This window comes from Astatotilapia calliptera, chromosome 2 (assembly GCF_900246225.1).
Source record: "Astatotilapia calliptera chromosome 2, fAstCal1.2, whole genome shotgun sequence".
NCBI classification, from domain to species: Eukaryota; Metazoa; Chordata; class Actinopteri; order Cichliformes; family Cichlidae; genus Astatotilapia; species Astatotilapia calliptera.
In genome coordinates, this window is record NC_039303.1 from 25,326,459 (window position 1) to 25,346,164 (window position 19,706).

At 41.5% G+C, this 19,706-nt stretch overlaps 1 protein-coding gene across 4 annotated transcripts in view; it reads right to left on the minus strand.

Annotated features, from left to right (window-relative positions):
- unc5a (unc-5 netrin receptor A) overlaps nucleotides 1–19,706 on the minus strand; it is a 148,278-nt gene that overhangs the window by 69,572 nt on the left and 59,000 nt on the right. For all 4 annotated transcript variants that reach the window (XM_026190068.1, XM_026190087.1, XM_026190077.1 and 1 more), the window contains exon 2: nucleotides 923–1,138. In XM_026190068.1, coding sequence (XP_026045853.1) covers nucleotides 923–1,138 — 216 coding nt within the window. The remainder of the gene's footprint in view (nucleotides 1–922; nucleotides 1,139–19,706) is intronic.

Genomic DNA, 19,706 nt, shown 5'->3' on the forward strand with positions numbered 1-19,706 from the left:
CTCGTTGTGGGAAAATTTTGGAGACTAGATCAGACGTCCTCACCTACCGAAGTTTCAGGCTGAATTGATATCTAGACAGTTAAAGTTAGATGAGCATGCCTTTTTTTGTGCCTACATTTGCCGAGGTGCTGAATGTTAATTCCGAACCCTGTAGCCCAGATGGATAAAATGTTAAAACTGTGAGCTCTTCATCTTAAAACAAAGCGGCAGTGTTTGCATATGAATTAATATATTTCTGATTAACTTTCTCTTCAGAGTTTCCTGAATTCCCTTTGTGTCTGTGTGAGGAAGCCGACTGATGTGCCTATCTTTTCATGCATCTCTCAGTTGTTGCACTTCATCCGCTTTTCAAACATGGCTTTGCTATGTACAGCCAGCCACAAGTGCATGTGTGCACGTGTACCCCCGAAAAACCTGTCACGGCCACGTTTCTCATTCCCAATCAGTTGTCAGGCTGTAAATGAGTGGTTTGAATTTTGCAGATCGCTGCTGAATCACACCACATCAGTGTCATACATGTTTATGACACTGATGGTGGAGGCGGGGGACTGCAGCACAACGGAGAGAAAAACAAACAGGTCTCCAAGGTGATCGAGAAGATTTCTGAGACTGAAACCAATGTGCTTATTATGAGACTGGCAGGCTAAATAGGCTGGAGGATGAGCCAAGAGCCCGATGGAGCACAGTAATCACTGGCAAATTGCAAATCCAGGTTTCAGCACACAAACACTTTACATAATGATTCTATGAAGTTGCACATGTCATACATCTGTAGCAGACAAAATGCAAAAAAAAGAAAAAAAAAGAAAAGAAAACTGGCTCATATCTGGGTTGAAACACTGCACAGAAGGAGTCCAAATAGAGGCATAATTCAGTGAAAATTGGTTATCTATGTGGTTCACAGATTTTGCGTCTGGTGTACCTGTTGCTGGGTCAACAGTCCGTTCAATCAAGTGGTCATCTTGGTGAACCCACTCGCCGTTGCACTTGAAGTAGATCTGCGTGGCCGGGGTGGAGCGGCAGGTCAGAGTCACCGGCTTGTTCTTTACGATGTACTCGTCCTCCGGCTCTACCAGGAAGTGAGGTAACAGGTCCGAGAAGGCGGCGGGAAGCGTCGCCGTGGCAGCGTGCTCAGAACCTTGGAGGATAAAGAGGAGGAGGAAAAAGATATTCAGAGAGATGTCAAATAAAAGTGAAAAAGAAAAGCTTTCTAAGTATTTCAAGTTGTCATGAAAGCAGGAGCTGAACCTTGTCGTACTTCGTTGTTGTGACTGCTTGACTGGTGAGCGAAAACGCAAGAAAATATCTAATGCAGGGATTGGGAGTCCTTGGTGAATTTGAGCTCATACATATGCACACGAGCGAGGCAGAAGAAGACCGAGAGAGACAGATGGACAAAGAGCAAAAAAAAGTGAGACGGAGCTGCGTGGAGCAGAGTTGGCAGTGATGGAGATCAGCCTCGCGTACTCTTGGCTGGGTCGCTGGGATAGCAAAGTCCATGTCTTTACTCCAGCTCTTAATCACAGCCCTTTAACATCACCACTGATGGACCAGCAGCCATAAATCCCCATCTCAACGACTAGGCCACTTCACACTGTGTTATATGGTTCTTCATCCGGGACTCTAACTCTACCCACATTAAACACGACAGGGCACGAGGCAGGGAAGGTTGATGACTGACAGCTAAACAGCCTGTTAACTTAAAATCACTTCCTATATCCAGTAGATGTCTTTTTATTCCTTTAAAATCTCACATGACATATAAATGACATGTAAAGGAAGGAGGCGGGAGGGGGAGAGAAACACCTCGGAGATAGGGAGCTGGCCTTGCTCGGATGATGCCACAATTTACGGCAGACTTCTCGCTGAAAAATGTGCTATCCAAATGCTGAGTGACACAAAAGAGCCTGCAGCGCACACATCCTTCCTCCATGAACACACTTTCTCGCTCTCTCTAAACATATTAGCCTTGCGCGAGAGATAGCGAGAGGACACAGAACGGAGTAGAAAGAGGGAAATAACCTCTTTACATCACCGACACTCAAGGGAGACCGGTAAATCCCAAAATAAAACCCCTCTAAAAGGAGTGCGATATTAATTTACTGCCCTGAATCCAATATGGCTGACAAACCAGGAATTAACAACCTTCTCCATCACTCCCCGTGCGGAGGGAGAGGACGGCAGTCCACATCTCACACAATGAAAACGCCAGCACTCGTGCTGACCTCTCTCCCCCCCCCCACTCCTGTCGTCCTCCCTCGTCCGGCCTTTGTTCATCCTTACAGCTTGCCGATGCCCGGGTCAGGGATAATATTACATTGCATCATAAATACCAATCTTCAGATGAAGACATTATCTGTCAGTTCCTCCCCCACTACACATTATATTATTGTCTCTCTTTCTTCTCCCTTTCTTTCCCTTGTACCCCTGTGTGCTGAGTTGCTAATTTATCAGGATGAGATACAGTGAGGCGCGGCGCTGCTGCTGTCACTGAACCCCATTAATGTTGCGTGTACATGTTTAACTCTTAATGAAAACTAAATGTTCTGTGTCCAATGAACGACATACATCACTTGCTGACACGTTGCCATTTTCCCCGTTTTCCTCATTTTCCGAACACATTTTCCTATTGCATGCATTTGCAGAGGAAAAAAAAAAAGACAGCTTTCTATTCGAGCGCCTGACATTACTGACTGCGCATGCGAGTGTATGTTTAGGCCACAGTTCATCTTGGATGGAGAATATAATTGCTTTAAAGGAGAGCCAAAAACTTTGCTAATAAACAGCGTGGGCCCGGCAGGTCAGGCTGTTTGAAAATGTGTTGTTCCTAATGATGGCCAGTTCTTCAAGTGGGCCTGATTCCAGCTTTGTGACTACAGCCATTAGCCGGTTGGGCTGACCCCCCTGTACTCCCTGCAGACTGAGGACGACAGCTCACTAAAACAGTAGGCGAGACTCACCTCGCACCTGCCAGGTTAATCATCTCATAGAGGACAGATGATGTTGAAACAGAGTGAAACCCAAGCCACCCGAGAAGGCTGACAAGTTGTGAAATGACTCGACGAACTACCGATGTTAACTCGCCACCGACTTCCCATTTGCAAGGGGTCACATTCAGAGCGAACTCTCAACTTTTGATGATGTTGCCAATTTGTGTTTTTGAGTGTGTCACAAGGGGTGCAAGGGAGGGCGGTTAGCCTTCCGTTTTAGTGCATGTGCTTTAGGTTAATGAGGTTAAACACGTAATTTCTTTTGAGAAGCAAATTGTCATTTTACGGAAGAGAATTCAAGTCACGCACCGCTTTATGTCAAACCCATAATGGAGGGCTGATGCGTACTAAATTGGCTTAGATTATTGTCACGACACAACATACTTCAAAGTCAACGTGCACACGCGCTTGCTCGCTCGCACACATAGGGAGTATCAGCCACTTAACTGACTTCTTGCGGGTCAGTGCACAAATCAAGACGTACAGCCCTGCATTATATTCCGCTGAGTGTGATTGGCTCGGGCCGCTGTTAATTGTGAAATGCATCCGAGCCCATTGCCAGATTATTCTGTACGCGCGCAAACAACAAACAGCGGACGCTAAACGTCTCCCTTGTTGATCATACAGCCATGACACTGTTTTAATTGCTACAATATGGTGAATGAGTTCCTGGGGCCAGGCCACTGTTTGGACTCCTGCAGATTTTCCTGTAAAGAAACCGGGATTCTTTCTTCTTCTTCTTTTTTAAAATTCTTGTCATTTTTTTAAAAGAAACACGCCAAGTTTTGCCCTGATATTTGTCTGCAGCTGCTTTTCTCTTGAGAGACAATTCAGAACACACAACCTCAAATGCACACACACAACAACAAGGGTGCACCAGCTGTCAGTGTGCTGAGCCATGATGTCCAGGGCAGATTTCTTGCTTCACACAGACCCCATGACTCATCTGTCCTGCTGACCACATCAACTCCCAAGTCAGGGGCTGATAAGATGATAAAGTTGTTATGATGCCGTCAGAAAAAAACACTTATAATATATAAATGTTAAAATCTAAAAAATGAAATGATAATAACAACAATTATATTCCTGTAACGACTGCAACTATATATGCTTGTTTTATATTATCACACAGGATTAGATTTTGCAGCTTTGATGGTAACACAAGACCGTTACAATCTTCAATACTTCGTAATGATTTCTACTCTAGTGTCATTTACTTTGCAGGAGCAGGCTTCTTTTCCCCCTCGTATACACAGAAAGCTCACGTCTCTTTTCTAAACAAAATCCAACATACTGTAGATGTGCTCCGCTTTTTAAATTTTGCTTCCATCTACATGAAAAGCAGAAAGCGACACAGTACGGCGATGTCAGCCGGCGAAAAAAACAAAACAAAACAAAACAAAAAAAGGGAAAAGAAAAACGTAGCTGGAGAGGAAATAACCCTCTTTTGTGTTTCTCCCTCACAGCACCAACACATCATATGCCCTTTGGAGCCAATTACATTTTTTTTCTCCCAACATCATGTCCCTGAAGTAAAGCATCATTGAGCAATCACTGGGCATAATTTACATCAGTGTGATAAACAGCAGCTATAACAAGTGTTTTATGACACCATCAGTGCCTTACGATGTCCTCTGAAATTAATTCAATTAAAATTACAATCCATAATATTATGCAATTTCTTGTTTGGCTATTAACAGCAAAGCTAAGATCAAATGTGTCTCGACCGCTTTGTTGGTTGATGTTTTCCGTCCGAGTGCCTGGGTTTGTATGAGTGGGTTTCCGGACTCTCTTAAACAAGTGAGTGTTTTTATTCAGTGATCGCTCTAAACGTAACGTATGTACATAATGGTTCTGGGAAGAGAAGCGCTGATCAGGTCGAGTTAGAAATGCTATCTATATGCCCGTGACGGCATTTACATCGAGAGTGAAAAATGCAGGAAAACGAAGGGATGAGTGCGGTGATAGGGGGGTGGAGGAAAAAAAAAAGCTTCCTCCACCATCATATATAATCTGCTGCACGGCTGACTGATGTATGTTTGTCCCCAGATGAGAAATATTTACTTCAGAGTACATTTTTCAATGAGACAAACACGCTTCAACAAGCACTCGAACCACAAACACAGGCACATTTGGTATCAGGAGCATGCGTGCTCCCCGTATACTGTACACTTACATGCCATCCTGGAGCCGAGACACATATATGAACGCCCAAAAAGTGCATGTATGCAAAAAAAAAAAAAAAAAGACCACAACAATGCAAAAGAGCAGACGAAAACAAAAAAAGCTGCTCACAAACAGCTTTGTCTTTCAATCAATGAGAGGTGCAGAATTATGCATGCAAAAAAACAGAAATGCTAAAAAGCAAAATCACACTATGCAATATCCCTGGTCATTAAGGTCGGTCTGCAAAACAATCAATTACTGTCAGCAGATATCCACCAGTATAGAAACTGCTTTCATGCATTAAATAAACATGTACTAGCACCGGCACCTACTGCAACCCAAACTTGCATCAGCATCAGATATAAGAGGATGCAGATGCTTTAAAACTATATTAATAAATAAGAGTATGAAGGACAGAAGGAGAATATGAGCCTCGAGGAGGATGAATATGTAAATTGTCCTCACGCATGCCACGTATGACGTTATTACAACCCCCCACCCTTAATTGAATACAAAATTGGATGCTAAGCATATAGCGGTGATGCGGGCCCTTGCACATGTGCTTGCATATATTCATCCTAGATACTAATAACGTGCTGCCCACAGTGCTCCCGAAGAGGACATTTCCATAATAGATGCGCTTCTGAAGCTTCAATCTCATCGTCAACTTTGAGAAGTGCCTTCAAAAGCCGGAGACATAAATCATCATTACTCAAAAAACAGGCGTCTCTTTGTTTATGTGATTAAATGCTTTTGCTTGTTTTGTCATTAAACAGTTTGTCAGTAGAAGGAAAGGGAGGAGGAAGAAAAAACAAGTGTGGAGCTGTTGTGTAAATATAGTGCACAACAACACCATTAATGAGCCTTACACCTTTGAACAGGAGCCTACACATTTACTTATTCCGCTTTGTTGATTCCTATTTATCAATTTTCCTTGTCATTGTTCCTTGAAGTAACACCTCGGCGGGGGTTGTGGTGGTGGCGGCGATGGTGGCGGTGGATCTAGGCAGGGAAGCAACTCTGTGCCGTCTAGCACCGACACCCCGCGTCAGCCCCCCACCTCCCCTCGCTTCAGCTCACCTTTCAAGGCGACGCAGTCATGAAAGGCGCATTTGCCTCGAAACCTATGAGACCATTTTAAGTTTTCTGTCAGGCTAAAAGAGCTGACATTTTGAGAGCGCAGCGTAAGTGAGAGCACGCTGGAAGTTGAGCGACTTGATGCGAGGATTTCTTGTCCTTGCAAATGTGCAGTTTGTGCAAAAGGTGTGTGAATAAATGGCTGAAAGTGATGCTTAAAAAGGAGCAGCACAGCTGGGAGCTGGAAATCTGTGCGCAGAGAGAGTTTGGGATTTTAAACAGGCCCGTGGTGATTCCGAAATCACATTCTTATTGTCGCAAGTGCCGTTGGCGGAGCGGACTGAGGGTCTCCAAATTAGACGAAAACATGCATATTCATTGCTCGAGTGCCACAGCTGATGCTTTGTGGCCATTCATTTCCAGATGTTTCTGCACACAATGCAAACAGTCTTTGGGCTGAATCGGCCTCTCACACAGTCACTTCTTATATCAGTGGTTTCATTGCTGGCTGTAACTTCCCAGTAAGATTATTTAGCGACTGCACTTACTTGGGTGTGCTACTCATGTGTGTATGCGATCCTCTTTGATTACAAATTCGAGTACACAGGAAATTAAGCACGAGAGCACTTGGCCATTTTGTAGGAAAATGAGTAAATAAATAAACTTCTGATCATTACCTTATATTAAGGCCTTTGTTTTTACTAAAAAATATGTAATTCAAAAGCAGAGCATTGCAAATATCAAGTTGCCTCATTACTGTGAGTAGAAATGTGCTCGTCTTGGAGCATTTATGTCGAAAAATTACTTGAGCTCCCACGAAACAGCATAAAAGGAAGGGGGAAAAAAAATCATAATTCAGAAGCATCTAACTGCTTTTCAGTGTTTGGAGTAAAAAGGTCACTTCAACCAAGCAAAACATACAACTGAGAAAACAATGAAAGGCCAAAGATCAAGTACTTTAAAAAGAAAATGAAAAGAAACTACTGAATATTTTTGGAAAATTCAAAAACTAAAAAGCTGAGTGAGGAAAAACGGTTTTTATTGCTCTCCTGTAAAAGTCTTCACAAACACGAGACACGCTTGACAGATTTGGCTCATTTTAGAGGAACATCCAAAACGCCTTGCTGTAGCAAGACTCGCAATGTAAAATGCCTCCCGATTCTTCAAAGCTTCACCTGTTTGGCACTTCGGTGCATGATGTTTCTCAAAAGAGCCACGGAGATTTAAACACATTTGACTTAATAACTGCACACAATCCTCAAAGGAAGTAAAGACATCCACCGCTGGCAGGAGGAGCAGAGCCAGTCGCAGTCTTTGCCATGCGAGGCACGCACTCGCTTGCGGATTTGTCGTCCCCTTGCGCTTAGCCGGAAATGAGGTTATCCAGAAGCAAGTTGATTATAGGACTCGGAGCAGGCATTGGGAGAAACGGAAACGCAGACGGAGAAGTAAAGGAGGCCTTAAATCTTTGAAATGGAAGTTAGGAAATAACGAGAGGGAGGAGGAAGAAAAAGACAAAAGACAATTTAGATTACCAAATTAATCCTTTAATTACCAGGTATGCCTACAGCTAAAATGGTTTCACACACTGAATTTTACAAGGGCAGAACAATCAGGAAAGTGAGCCAGAGTGCCATAATTATCCCAAACTATAAACTTAAGAATAAAAAAATAAATACAGAATGGCGACATCGACTACTGGAGGACAAAACTAAATAAAGTGTATTAGCACCCAGCTTCAAACCCTGCTGAGTTGATGGAACATAATTCTTCCATCGGCATTCAGTCTCATTATAGCATTAATTCATGATCCTTTTGTGCTGATCAGAATAGAAATGTTTCATGAAAAGATACGAGCAATATTCTATTGCTCTAACCTATCCTTCTAAGGCAACAAGACCCCCTAAAAATAGTAGAAAAATGCTCCCCTCACTTTAACAGTCAAAAGTTTTTGTTTGTTTATTAGTGATTTATACATACGCTTGGCTAGGATGCTGGAAAAATGGCACTAACTGCTATAATGTCATATGTTTCAATGCTCATACTGCAAATGCCTTTTTACAACTAGATGGAAATGTGCTCTCTTTCCGCTGCCCTTGCACCAGTCCTCACAGAAAACACACAGAAAAATCACTTTAGTGTCTGTCCAAAAAAACATGTTGGCAACGCAACAAACCAAACACAGAGCGTACACTTGCTGATGTCTGCAGAAGCTCCTTAAAGTTTTTCCAAGGGCTTTTTGACACAAACTATATTAAACGCACCCTTGTGACACTTACCAACCACCTTAACCCGCCTATTCATTTCTCTTCCTCCTCCTCATCTCATCATTTACCACCTTCCCAGTAAAGATCCTGTTAGAAACAAATAGAGGGTGACTTCTATCTAATTACCGTGACGGAGCTCGGAGGCTCCTCGGCATTAGACAGAAAATTAGAACACAACACGAAGATATGATCAATAACGAGGCTAAGACAAACCATCACCTGTTCAACTTTAATAACCTTAACACAATGGCAGAGCCAGCTTTCCAATTTGCCATGCCACCAGCACTTGTAGAGGTGACACACTATGCTACTGGATCTGCTAATGACTCACCATTAGGGTGGAGGAAGCACATGCTCAGTGTTTAGACTGTATTTTTGGCAGTACGGGACAGGGTATGCATGTGCACACAGTAGAGGAGTACCCAGACTTTCTTAAACTAAACATTAAAGAAAGAATTCTAAAATAAATACCTGATTGCACATTTTGATCTGCTCTGCATCCTTGGTGAGTTCAGCATAACGAGTAGGGACACATGAAACCGCAATGTTATATACAAATCTCTGTAAAAAGCAGTTGTAGGATGTAGTCAAAGACAGGGTAGCAGGAGTCACTGAGACTGCAGGACAGACAGCTGAGTGACATCAAGGACAACAGTGACTTGGTGAGTATGCCACTACAAATGGGGAGTTTATCTCCCGGATCCAGTCTAGCCAGCAAGAAAGCATTGAATCACAGTTAACACTGTTCACATATGGCAGCGGTTCTCAAACTGTGGCAGCAGGTGATGTGTGGATGTCTAGGGGAAAGTGCCTGCAGTGAAACTAAGTTGAAAGAGTTGGCTGATGGTGTGTAGTAGAAATTCAACTTTCATTTTTAATTAGTAATGAGTGATAAAAAATGTGAGGAAATGGTCATAAAGAGAAAAAGCTTAAGAATCAGAGACATGAGAATGAATGACCTGGCCTAAAGTGAAGATCTAAAGTAGGTGATCAGCAGTGTGGAGCTGATATTGGTCTCAAGTCATACCATTGGCCTGATTCTTTCTTTGCATGCACAAATGGCTAACAGGAATTCAAAGGAACAATATACTTAAATAATAAAAAATGTTTCCATAGTGTAGCGGTTTACACATTTACCTAACAAGTGAAAGATTCAGTTTTGTCCTGGGAAGAGATGAATCCCTTTGGGTTTGCGTTAGGAAAGGCAATAGTGCAGAAAGATCAGCCAAATCAAACAGGCTACGCTGTTTGATTCGCTGTGGTCGCTGTGGCGACCCCTTGTGAACAAGAATAATCCCAAGTGCCGATGGCCAGAGGACTGCTGGTCTTGCAGTGTCTTCTGAACACCATTATATCTGAACAAATTTTCATGGTAGTCTGTCCAATAATTGTTATGAGATTTCATTTTGCACCAAAGTGGCAGACAGACAGCAACTGCTGTCCTTTTTAGCCATGCCTCCAGCGTGGCTGTTCACCCCCGATCCCTCACTTGAAGAGCCAATAAACACAGATACATGAGGAAAGTCAAAGAGGAACATCAAATGCCAACTCCCAGCTTCTATAATCCATGACTATGACGAGATTAACGAATGTTCTAACGGCAAGAAATGCAGACATGCGGCAGAGGCACCGTCAAAAAAAACCCCAAACACATTTACCACAATGTCACATGTTCACAAGCAGCAGAGACTCAAATCCAGAGGATCTGGACCTGAAAGAGAAATATAACTGGGAATTATGTAGAGAAGTGTGAACCTGTATAGAAATGAAAGGCAGAGCTGGTTATCTGATATGACTTTCTCCCCCAAAGCAAACCAAAGCGCATCTGAACTGTACGCGTGTTTAGGGTATCAGTCGAAGGCAGCGGCGGCGTGCAGAGTGGGGAAACTCATTTCAACCTGAACAGCTTTCTGATTATTCTCTAAGTTTTTTTCCCTCCTTCCTCTCCGGCAGCTCCTTCCAGTCCCCCTGGCATGACAACCAAAAGCAAAGACACACTGGCGGCTGTGACTTAGCAATGCATGAATACAAATCTGTTTTGGAAGAAGTACCGCTTTCATTACTCAGAACACACCGTCTATTCCATTTCAGGTTAATTTACCTAAGAAAAAAAATTTGAGTTTTCTTAGCCAATTTGAGGAAGTTATATTACAAATGAAGTGCTAACAATAGTGAACAAAATGAATCCCCGAGTGTGTGACAGCAGCCACATGTAAGAAAAGACAAAAGACAGATAATGTTCAGTCAAAATCCCAGCGAGTGTAGCTGGCTCGACAGCTCAGCTTCCTCACTTAAATGAATATTCTCCTCTTTGAGGTTGACTCATCTTATTTGGCCTTTAACCGTGCATTGGTAATCACTCATGTAATTTGTACATGACTCCCTACCTAGTCATGTACATTAGGAGTGACGGCAATAGTGCCCTAAGAACATGCAGTACGACCCTGTACACTTAGAGGTGACTAATAACAATAATGACGTAGGCTGATGCGCAGTCACCGAAACATTTGCCATCAGTGAGGTGAAAGTAAAAGAAACTGCAAATGGAGGAAATTTAAAAAACGAAAAAAAGAAAAAGAAATCTGATGACCAGCTGCTCAACAACACATTCAAATGAAATCACTGCTTCCTAAAAATGGAGTTTCTACTTGTTTTTCCTCCCAGACAGTCTAATTTGTTTTGCTTTAACAGCATTGAAACTCGAATAAAAGGAGCTAAAAGATGGTAACGCACTTGAGCACAGTGCTTGTTCTGCCTTAACCCTGCAGATCGGATGTGATGTTGTGGGCTTTAAGCTACTTCAGGCTCTGACTGGTGATGCCTACACAATGCAATTTAAACACAAAACTCCCACCTTTGTCTGGAGAAAAATAAAGGTGTGATTTCACCTTATGAAAATTGCTTTAACGATACAAAATGTCAGTAGGTTTGTAATGTTTCATTTGCCTAAACACACGACATTAGACATTATACTGCTCAAAAAAATAAAATAAAGGAAGGCTTTATCAGCACATCAGATCTCAATGGGATATCTACACTGATAAGGACTGGGTAATCTGTTAAGAATGAAAGAGTGCCACATCGTTTGATGGAAATAAAAAGGATCAACCTACAGAGAGCTGAATTCACAGACACCATGTAAATCAAAGTGAAAAACTGATGCGTCAGGCAGGCCTACTTTGATTAAATTTCAGTGCCACAGCTCAAAATGGTCCTCAGCAGTTTGTGTGGCATGTCTGACAATACTAGGGCGTGCTCCTAATGAGACGACGGATGGTGTCCAGGGAGATCTCCTGGAGGACGATCAGTTCCTTCATCTCCCAGAACTGTTTGCATTTTTTTTAGTGCAGGCATTGTCCCACACCCAGAGAAACCCAGAACCCATGCTGGTGCATTGGGTCCTGGTACCTAATTGCAGCCAGGGTGCCGTTGTCTAGCCTGTAGAGGTATGTGCATCCCTTTGTAGATATGCCTCCACAAACCATCACTGTCCCACCACCAAATGGTCATGTTGAACAATGCTACAGGGATACCATTCCCCACGGCTTATGTAGACCCTTTTTGTCACATGTGTTCCGGGTGAACCTGCTCTCACCCGTGAAAATTGTAGGGCACCAGTGCTGAACCTGCCAATTCTGGTATTCGATGGCATATGCTAATTGGGCTCCACGGGCTGAGAAGTGAGCACAGTGCCCACTAGAGGATGTCAGACCCCCAGGGCACCCTCATGAAGTTTGTTTCTGATTGTATACTCAGAGACATTCACACCAGCAGCCTCCTGGAGGTCACTTTGTAGGGCTCTGGTGGTGCTTAGTCCTGCTGATGGGTTAAAGACCTGTTTAGCTCTCCTAGAGTAACTGACTCTGTCCTAGAATGTCCTCCATGCTCTTGAGACTGTGCTGGAAGACACAGCAAAACCTTCTAGCAATGGCACATATTAATACACCAACCTGGAGGGGTTGGACTACCTATGTAACCTTTGTAGCACACATACATTTTGGGTGTTGTCTCATTCTTAATGTCATTAACAACAAAGGATTTGAAACTGATTATCAACTCTAATTTCCCTCGGGATGAATAAAGTATTCTGATTCTGAACTCTCCCAGCTACCTAACTGACCACAGCAATATCCAAGAAGTTTATTAACCTGATGCTATACTCTATTCAATTTTGTCCCTTTCATTTTTTTGAACAATCTGTACAAAAACAAGCAATAGAAAAGGACAAGAAGCAGAATAATCTTATAAACTATGTGTACTGGTGGATTTAGCTAATTTTATTGAAATAACATTGTCTGGGACTTCATTATATTCCAGACTAATACACATTTGTTGGTACCCAAATCACTTTGGGACAGACTTTTTTGGACAACAATAGAGCTCCACAGGGGAGGAACAAGAATGTCAAGTTCTGGATCAAATAACATGTGACCTTAACAATAACAAAACCAAAGCAGTATTGGATTAAAGTACACCAAGTTCTTTTCCTTATCCGCCAGGACAAGACACACTGGGCCTTGTGCCTGAGCCAGATAAGCAGCACACAGGGCACTTCCTCCTGGGCCGTTACAGCAACTGATGATCTTCTGACAGATGATGTGATGAGGTGGGACAGTGCCGCTACGCTGCTAATAATACCTCACTGCAAATAAGGGCTGAAGACATGCACCATCTGATAACAAGGAAGCAGCTCTCAATGTGCAAAAGGTGCCTGGAATTTTTAGCATTTCCTTTTTTTTCTCCCCCCTTTTTTTTCGTCTCTGCAATCTTCCCTCAAGTTATCAGCGCAATTATTATTTAAATTAATTTAAAAAAGAGAGCAGCGGGTTGAATCAACACGATGGTGTAGAATTTCTACATGTTTACCTTCGGAGACCTTGTTTAAAACGCAATTATTCAATTCTGTAGTAAACTCGAATTGCACTTGAAAAATTTATCATGCTGAACTTGTGCAGTGGCTGTTTTCCAGCACTCTGAAATTGAAAATCATTTACTGTGTGGTATGCTAAAAATGGCAAGATGTAATAACATTTCCAAAGTTAATCTACAAATAAACAAACTACAAATACACCGAGGTATAGCAGGTGACAATGGCATCCAGAATTAAAGCGTGCCTTCTGTTTACATTCAACAAAGCCTAAACACTCAGACGAAAAAGCTTAGTGGTGCTATTGTACTAAGTCACTTGCAGGGGCTACAGCAAACGTATCTCAATTTATAGGTGGACCCCCTTCCTCCAACCAGATTTACAACAGGACACAACATAGAAACTCACTGAGATCCTCCGATTGAGAAGTGTGGCTTTCAATCTGTCACCTGTGCATTGTGAATACAAAAGGGGCCTATAAGTAAATACTTTGTTATTGCAGTATACAGGTTCTGCAAAGCAGCCCTCTCTCCAACAATGCCAACAATATATTTTCTGGGTTTTTCTTCCTCTCTGCCTTTTCAAATCCACGAGGAGTCTTGATGGCCACACTCTACTACACAGAGACACAAATTGCTTCCACATCCTACCCAGTAATGTACATGAACAATAGCAAAGCATTAGGTGGCTAGCAATAAATATCTGAAAAGAGGCACTTTGCTCCAGGAAAATATACCAATAGAATTCCAGGTTTGGGGGTAGTGCAGTAATCTTATCGGGACTGTCGACCAATGTGCAGAAAACTGTGAATGAACAGTGCAAAGTGCTTTAACGGCAAGAAAGATCATTATCTAAATTAATAAGAACACTTTTTATAAATTGAGTCAGCACGTCACCTTGTTCCTTCTTGAAAGCAGTATAGAAAGGAGAGTCGTTGTGACTAACTGCAATTAGGGCTTTTCTTGTTTGACTGTAAAACTAGCAGGAAAATGGAAGTCTCAAACTATAGGCTCACTTTGAGAGCATTTGAATGTCATTTGGATAATGGAGTGGTATTCAAGGGTTTTTTTTTGAGGGGGGGGGAGCTGCTTTGAAATGCAAGGCAGACGAAGACCCCGAGAGGCACCATCAACACGATTTGGTTTTAATGACAATTCAAAATTTGAAAAAAGGGGAAATGTTCTCTGTTCTAAATTTAGCATGACAGAGCTGATTTCACTTTCAGATGATCTTTGGCTAAATAATGAGCCACTTCGTTGTGCAGAGCTGGACGTGCTTTGGCTTCAAGGTATAATGTGAACCTGCTGCTGCCAGTCCTTTTTAGATGAGCAGGTGGGGGAAAAAAAAAATACAGGTGCTCCAACAAGCTTCAAATCACACATTACATTTTTAAACACACACCACTCCAGCTAATACTTGTTCTAATTGTATCCAATTAATGTTGACATTTTACATGATCTGTCATCAGGTTTCCAGTCAAATTTATATTTTTTTCTTTCCTTTCGCCTTTATCCAGTTAATGAAAAATAGATACTATATGGCTGTTGCAGCTAACAGACAGGAAGTAAGGGGAAACTAACAATCTAGCTATTGAGGTTTGTTGGAAATGATACAGCCACTCCCCAGCTGGTTGGCAGTGGTTCTTGAGGTGAAATTGGTTGCAAAGAAAACAAAAATTTCTTCTTGTGATTGCTCTGGTTGCCGGTACTTTTTCATGCTCGTCTGCAAATACTTGCTAACCAGTAGCACTAGCAAGATTATTGACCTCTTTTCTAGTCTGGGCTTTGCTTCTTCTTCTTCTTCTTTTCTTTTTTTTTTTTTTTAAATGTCTGCAAGACTTGGGGAAACCATTGCTTAGGGGTCATTTTGATTCCTATCTTTCATTTGATACAAAGGTGTCTACTGTCTTGCAGTCCTGTTTCATTTAGCTTAGACAAACAGCAAAAATTTGTCCATTACTGTCACAGTTCGATTTCGAAAAGGTCATCCATGCTCTCATTTTTATCCAGACTTGATTACTGTAATGCACTTTACTTAGGCATCAGCTGTGATAACACACACAGACTGCAATTAATTAAAAATCCTGCAGCCATGCTTTTAACAGGCCTTCACTGGCTACCTGTTAGCTTTGAATTGATTTTAAGATGTTATCGCTGGGGTTTAAGCCCTACACAGTCTGGCCCCTGCCCACATCTGTGAGATGCTGACTCCATATGAGCTCGGCCACTGCCTGAGAGCTCTTAGCATGCCCTTGTTAGTGGTTCCAAAGGCTCGTTTAGTCGCTAAATGCGGTCAAACCTTTGCTGTCTGGGCGCTGCAACCTTGTAATTCCTTGCCTGATTTGGATACAGAAGTTAATGGTTACAGAATTGCAGGAAAATTCTGTATCCTCCTTTAAATCTCTTCCTAAAACATATTAACATCAACATTTACTACTATTACATTACTACTATTTAGAGCTTTCTATAACTTCTAATGCTTTTAATGTCCTCAGTTTCCAGTTTGCATTGTACTTTTCACTGTTTCACTACAGTAGCTGGATGGTGTTCATATGCTAGTGACCAATCACAAGATGGTTTTTGCCAACCAGAAGGGGTGTACACATTTGTCTCCCATGACTGGCGGTTGCCAGATGATTGCTGACTGGTCTCTTGGCCTGTGTGACTCGGGTCTTATTCACTTGCTCTCACATTGTCACGTTGATTGTCCAAAAAGATGGACAAATTAAAGTCATGTGGACAGCAGTCACATGTCTGCAAAACACTGATACAAAGTAACAACACATGTGACTTGGGTCAACTTAAAAAAGAAAAAGAAAAAAAAAGATTCATGCATTTTTTTCTCCACCTTTTCTGTTCTTAGTTGAAGCTATTACTATCCCATTTGGGAATTTGGTTTGAACTTTGCAACATGGCAAATCAGACATATCAAACAACAGAGAGAATAAATTCAAGCACAAATCAATAGCAAGTGTAGGGAATAGATAAATGCTATTGCAAAAGAAAGAAATAAAATTGCAGAAACCACTGAAACAACCAGAGGCTGTACCTTAGGGCTGCTAAACTAAAGAGAAGGAAAATTAATTGACACCGGGTGGATGAAGGGATTTTGCTATGCACACTGAAGAAATGTTTAAATGCATTTTCCTAGGGTGAGGGAAGGTCTGCATTAAAACTAGGCCAAAACAGGAATAAAGAGTACAGACAGATACACCAGGAACTGTGTAGCGTTATGAGTAGTATAAGTACAACTTATGAATCAGTAGCTTGTAGAACCAGATTTAGCAGCAACAATCTGAGACAGTTGTTTTCTCCATGACTTCATCTGTGTCTCAAATTAGATGTTGTGGAGGCCCACTCTTCTTTACAATGTTGCTTCGAGTTCACTGAGGTTTGCAGGCATTTGTTTATGCAAAACTTGTTATGCAACACATCGATTCTTTTCTTATTCAGTCATTCTGTTGTATATGTGTTGCTTGGGAACATCGTTCTTTTTCATGACCCAATTTCAGCCAAGCTTTAGCTGTCGGGCAGATGGCCTTACATTTGACTCTGGGGGGGTGACCGTGGCTCAGGAGGTTGGGAAGCGCATCTGTAACCGGAAGGTCGCCAGTTCGATCCCTGGGTTCTCTGTCCTGGTCGTTGTGTCCTTGGGCAAGACACTTTACCCTCCTGCCTACTGGTGTTGGCCAGAGGGGCCGATGGCGCGATATGTCCAGATTTGGTGCTTTGGATTTGGTGTCCTCTGTCCAAAAGACAATATTCCATCATTGTGGTGTGTTAAAATGCAGCATTTCCCCTGGCACCCCTTCCAAACAGACCATAAACTTTTAGTTTATTTATAATCGTATTGATGAACTTTAACATTTAACATACTAACTGAGCCACAAGGTTTCATTTTTTTGAGCATTGTATAGTCTGACCTTGGGATGAATTTGTTGGGACGTCCACTCCCTTGACTGGCATTTTGTTAACATACGCTTTAATGCTCCAGGCCTATAAACTGCCAAATCTTCTGCTTTTATAGAGGTGCTCAAACTTGCGATGATCAGCTGATGATCAAGAGCATTTGGTTAGCAGCAATGGCTGCTACTTACTCTTAATTCCTATGTAAGCAGTAAGGGTGTATTTATATTTATTCTACTCCACCCCACCCCAATACACACACAGAGATACACATTTTTCTGTTAAATATAACAGGCTGTATTGTTATTTAACTACTTTTCCTGCTGAGTGCCATATTATGTTTTTATATCTGCCTTTTTGAAACCTAAGAATTGAAAGAATGTACTCTTTTTCACATGTCTGTATAGTCTATAGTCTGCATCAGACCAGGCTTTGAATAATTTTTTACATATAAAGCGTACTAATGTCATTAAGACATATTTCTGCCAACACTAGTGTTTGATATAAAAAGAACGAGGTGTGGGAAACAACAAAGTGCAAAATAAAGACATTTCAACTTGAATTACGCTTCACAGACACCACTGTCATGTTATTTTCACAGTTTCTAAGATCCCCTGAACAAATGATTGTGGTTAAGCATCTCATCAGATAAAAGCCGATTGTATGCGCACTCAGATTTAGTAAGAGGGCCTTTTTTTTTCTCCCACCAAATTTTATGATGAAACCTTAAATTACTACGGTATTACTGTGGCAATGCATCGCCACTCAAGTTCTGTAATTAAATCTACATTTGTAATAAATGTACTGGTTATTATCTTGTCTGCTCTGCATTAATTTAGCTTCCAGGCTAAAATGGCAATGATGTTAGATCTATTGCACCAGTAAAACAGTGCAAATGGTGCAAAAAATACAGAGACCATTATTGCTGTGTTATCATTACAACTGTATTAGTGGTATAAGATATTAGTGACCCATAGCTGAAAAAAAATAAGCCCCTCAGAGGATCTAATGATCACTTTGAAGTCACTTTCATAAAATTCCAAATGATTTCATTTCACCTTCCAATTATCAATTTATCATCGTTTTCCCATTAGAGTGACTAGGACCTGTAATCTGTTGTCATTTGTTCTGTATTATGTTCAATATTACAGAGCTTTAAAAAGATGCACAACACAAAGCTCACTACTTTATTTCATTTTAATCAAATCATAGCCTGTCTCCACATGCAATAATATACAGGGTACACAGGGAAGGTGATGCATAAAACTTGCACTAGAACACATTTCAACAATGAAGCTGTTATTCTACAGTTTACCTACTGTGATCTAAAAACTAACATTCATTATTGGTGCATGGAGTATATGCTTTCACGGGCAAACAACTGATGTGTGCTAAGAACACGCTAAGGTATCAATTCATCCATTTCTTGGTTTTGACCATGTATCACTGCCAAACCTGGGATCTGTCAAGCTGTGATAGAGGATGCGCATGTTTGATCATGCTCACTGTCAGTCATCATTGTTACTGTATCAGTCTCAATTATACATACACACACACACACACTTACTTTACAAAATGATTTCCTTCCTAAGCACTAAGAAGTGGTGGTAACTGATTAATCATGTACAGGGAGACGCTGTTTAATCACCCCAACTTAAATGTGTGACAAGAAGTTCACTTTGTCTTGTGGAGCAGCTTTAAATAACTAGTAGGGCAGAGAGAGATCAAATTCACCCGATACAGGTGACACCAGGTGTTTTTATTTCAACACATATAAGAAAAAGTTGGAAAACTTGCAGGATTTGGAAACTTTGCACAGGGTCATGCAAAAACACGATCTGTCAAAAGGTCAGACAAGGGGTGTGCTTGGTCTAAAACTTTTGGTTGCAGAGCTCCAGCTGGCTAAACAGGCTTGGCTAGACATCGAGCAGCACAATGCAAAGTTTCTGAAAACAATTCTTCTGTCAACAAAAGAAACTACACCGAGCTGATCTACCAGCTGATGATGTTTGAGTAGAGGTTGGCAATGAAACAAACGGTGTATGTCTAGTCGTACTCAGGATGCCCTAATCTTTCTATCTGGATGGTTATGTTGGACAAGCTTAAGTAACCAGACACCTTTCATCTACGTCCTGTTAGATGAAATGACATGCATGTCTCTCTCAAGAGAGGGTGGCTGATAGTCAGCTCCTCTGATGTTCTGTCTTGGCTTGTCTGCAGCACAGCTCATATATGCCAAGGTCCACCTCACGGGGATAAAGATAACCTGCCATGTGTGATTTTTTTTTTTGACATTTGCATGTTTTTTTAAATTATTAATCTCTTTCCATTTTGATAAACAAGATGTGCAGTTTAATGAACATAGAGGCATGACAACCAAAACAAAACAGGAGTGTGGATAACACTGTATATTACATATCTGTAATAAAACACG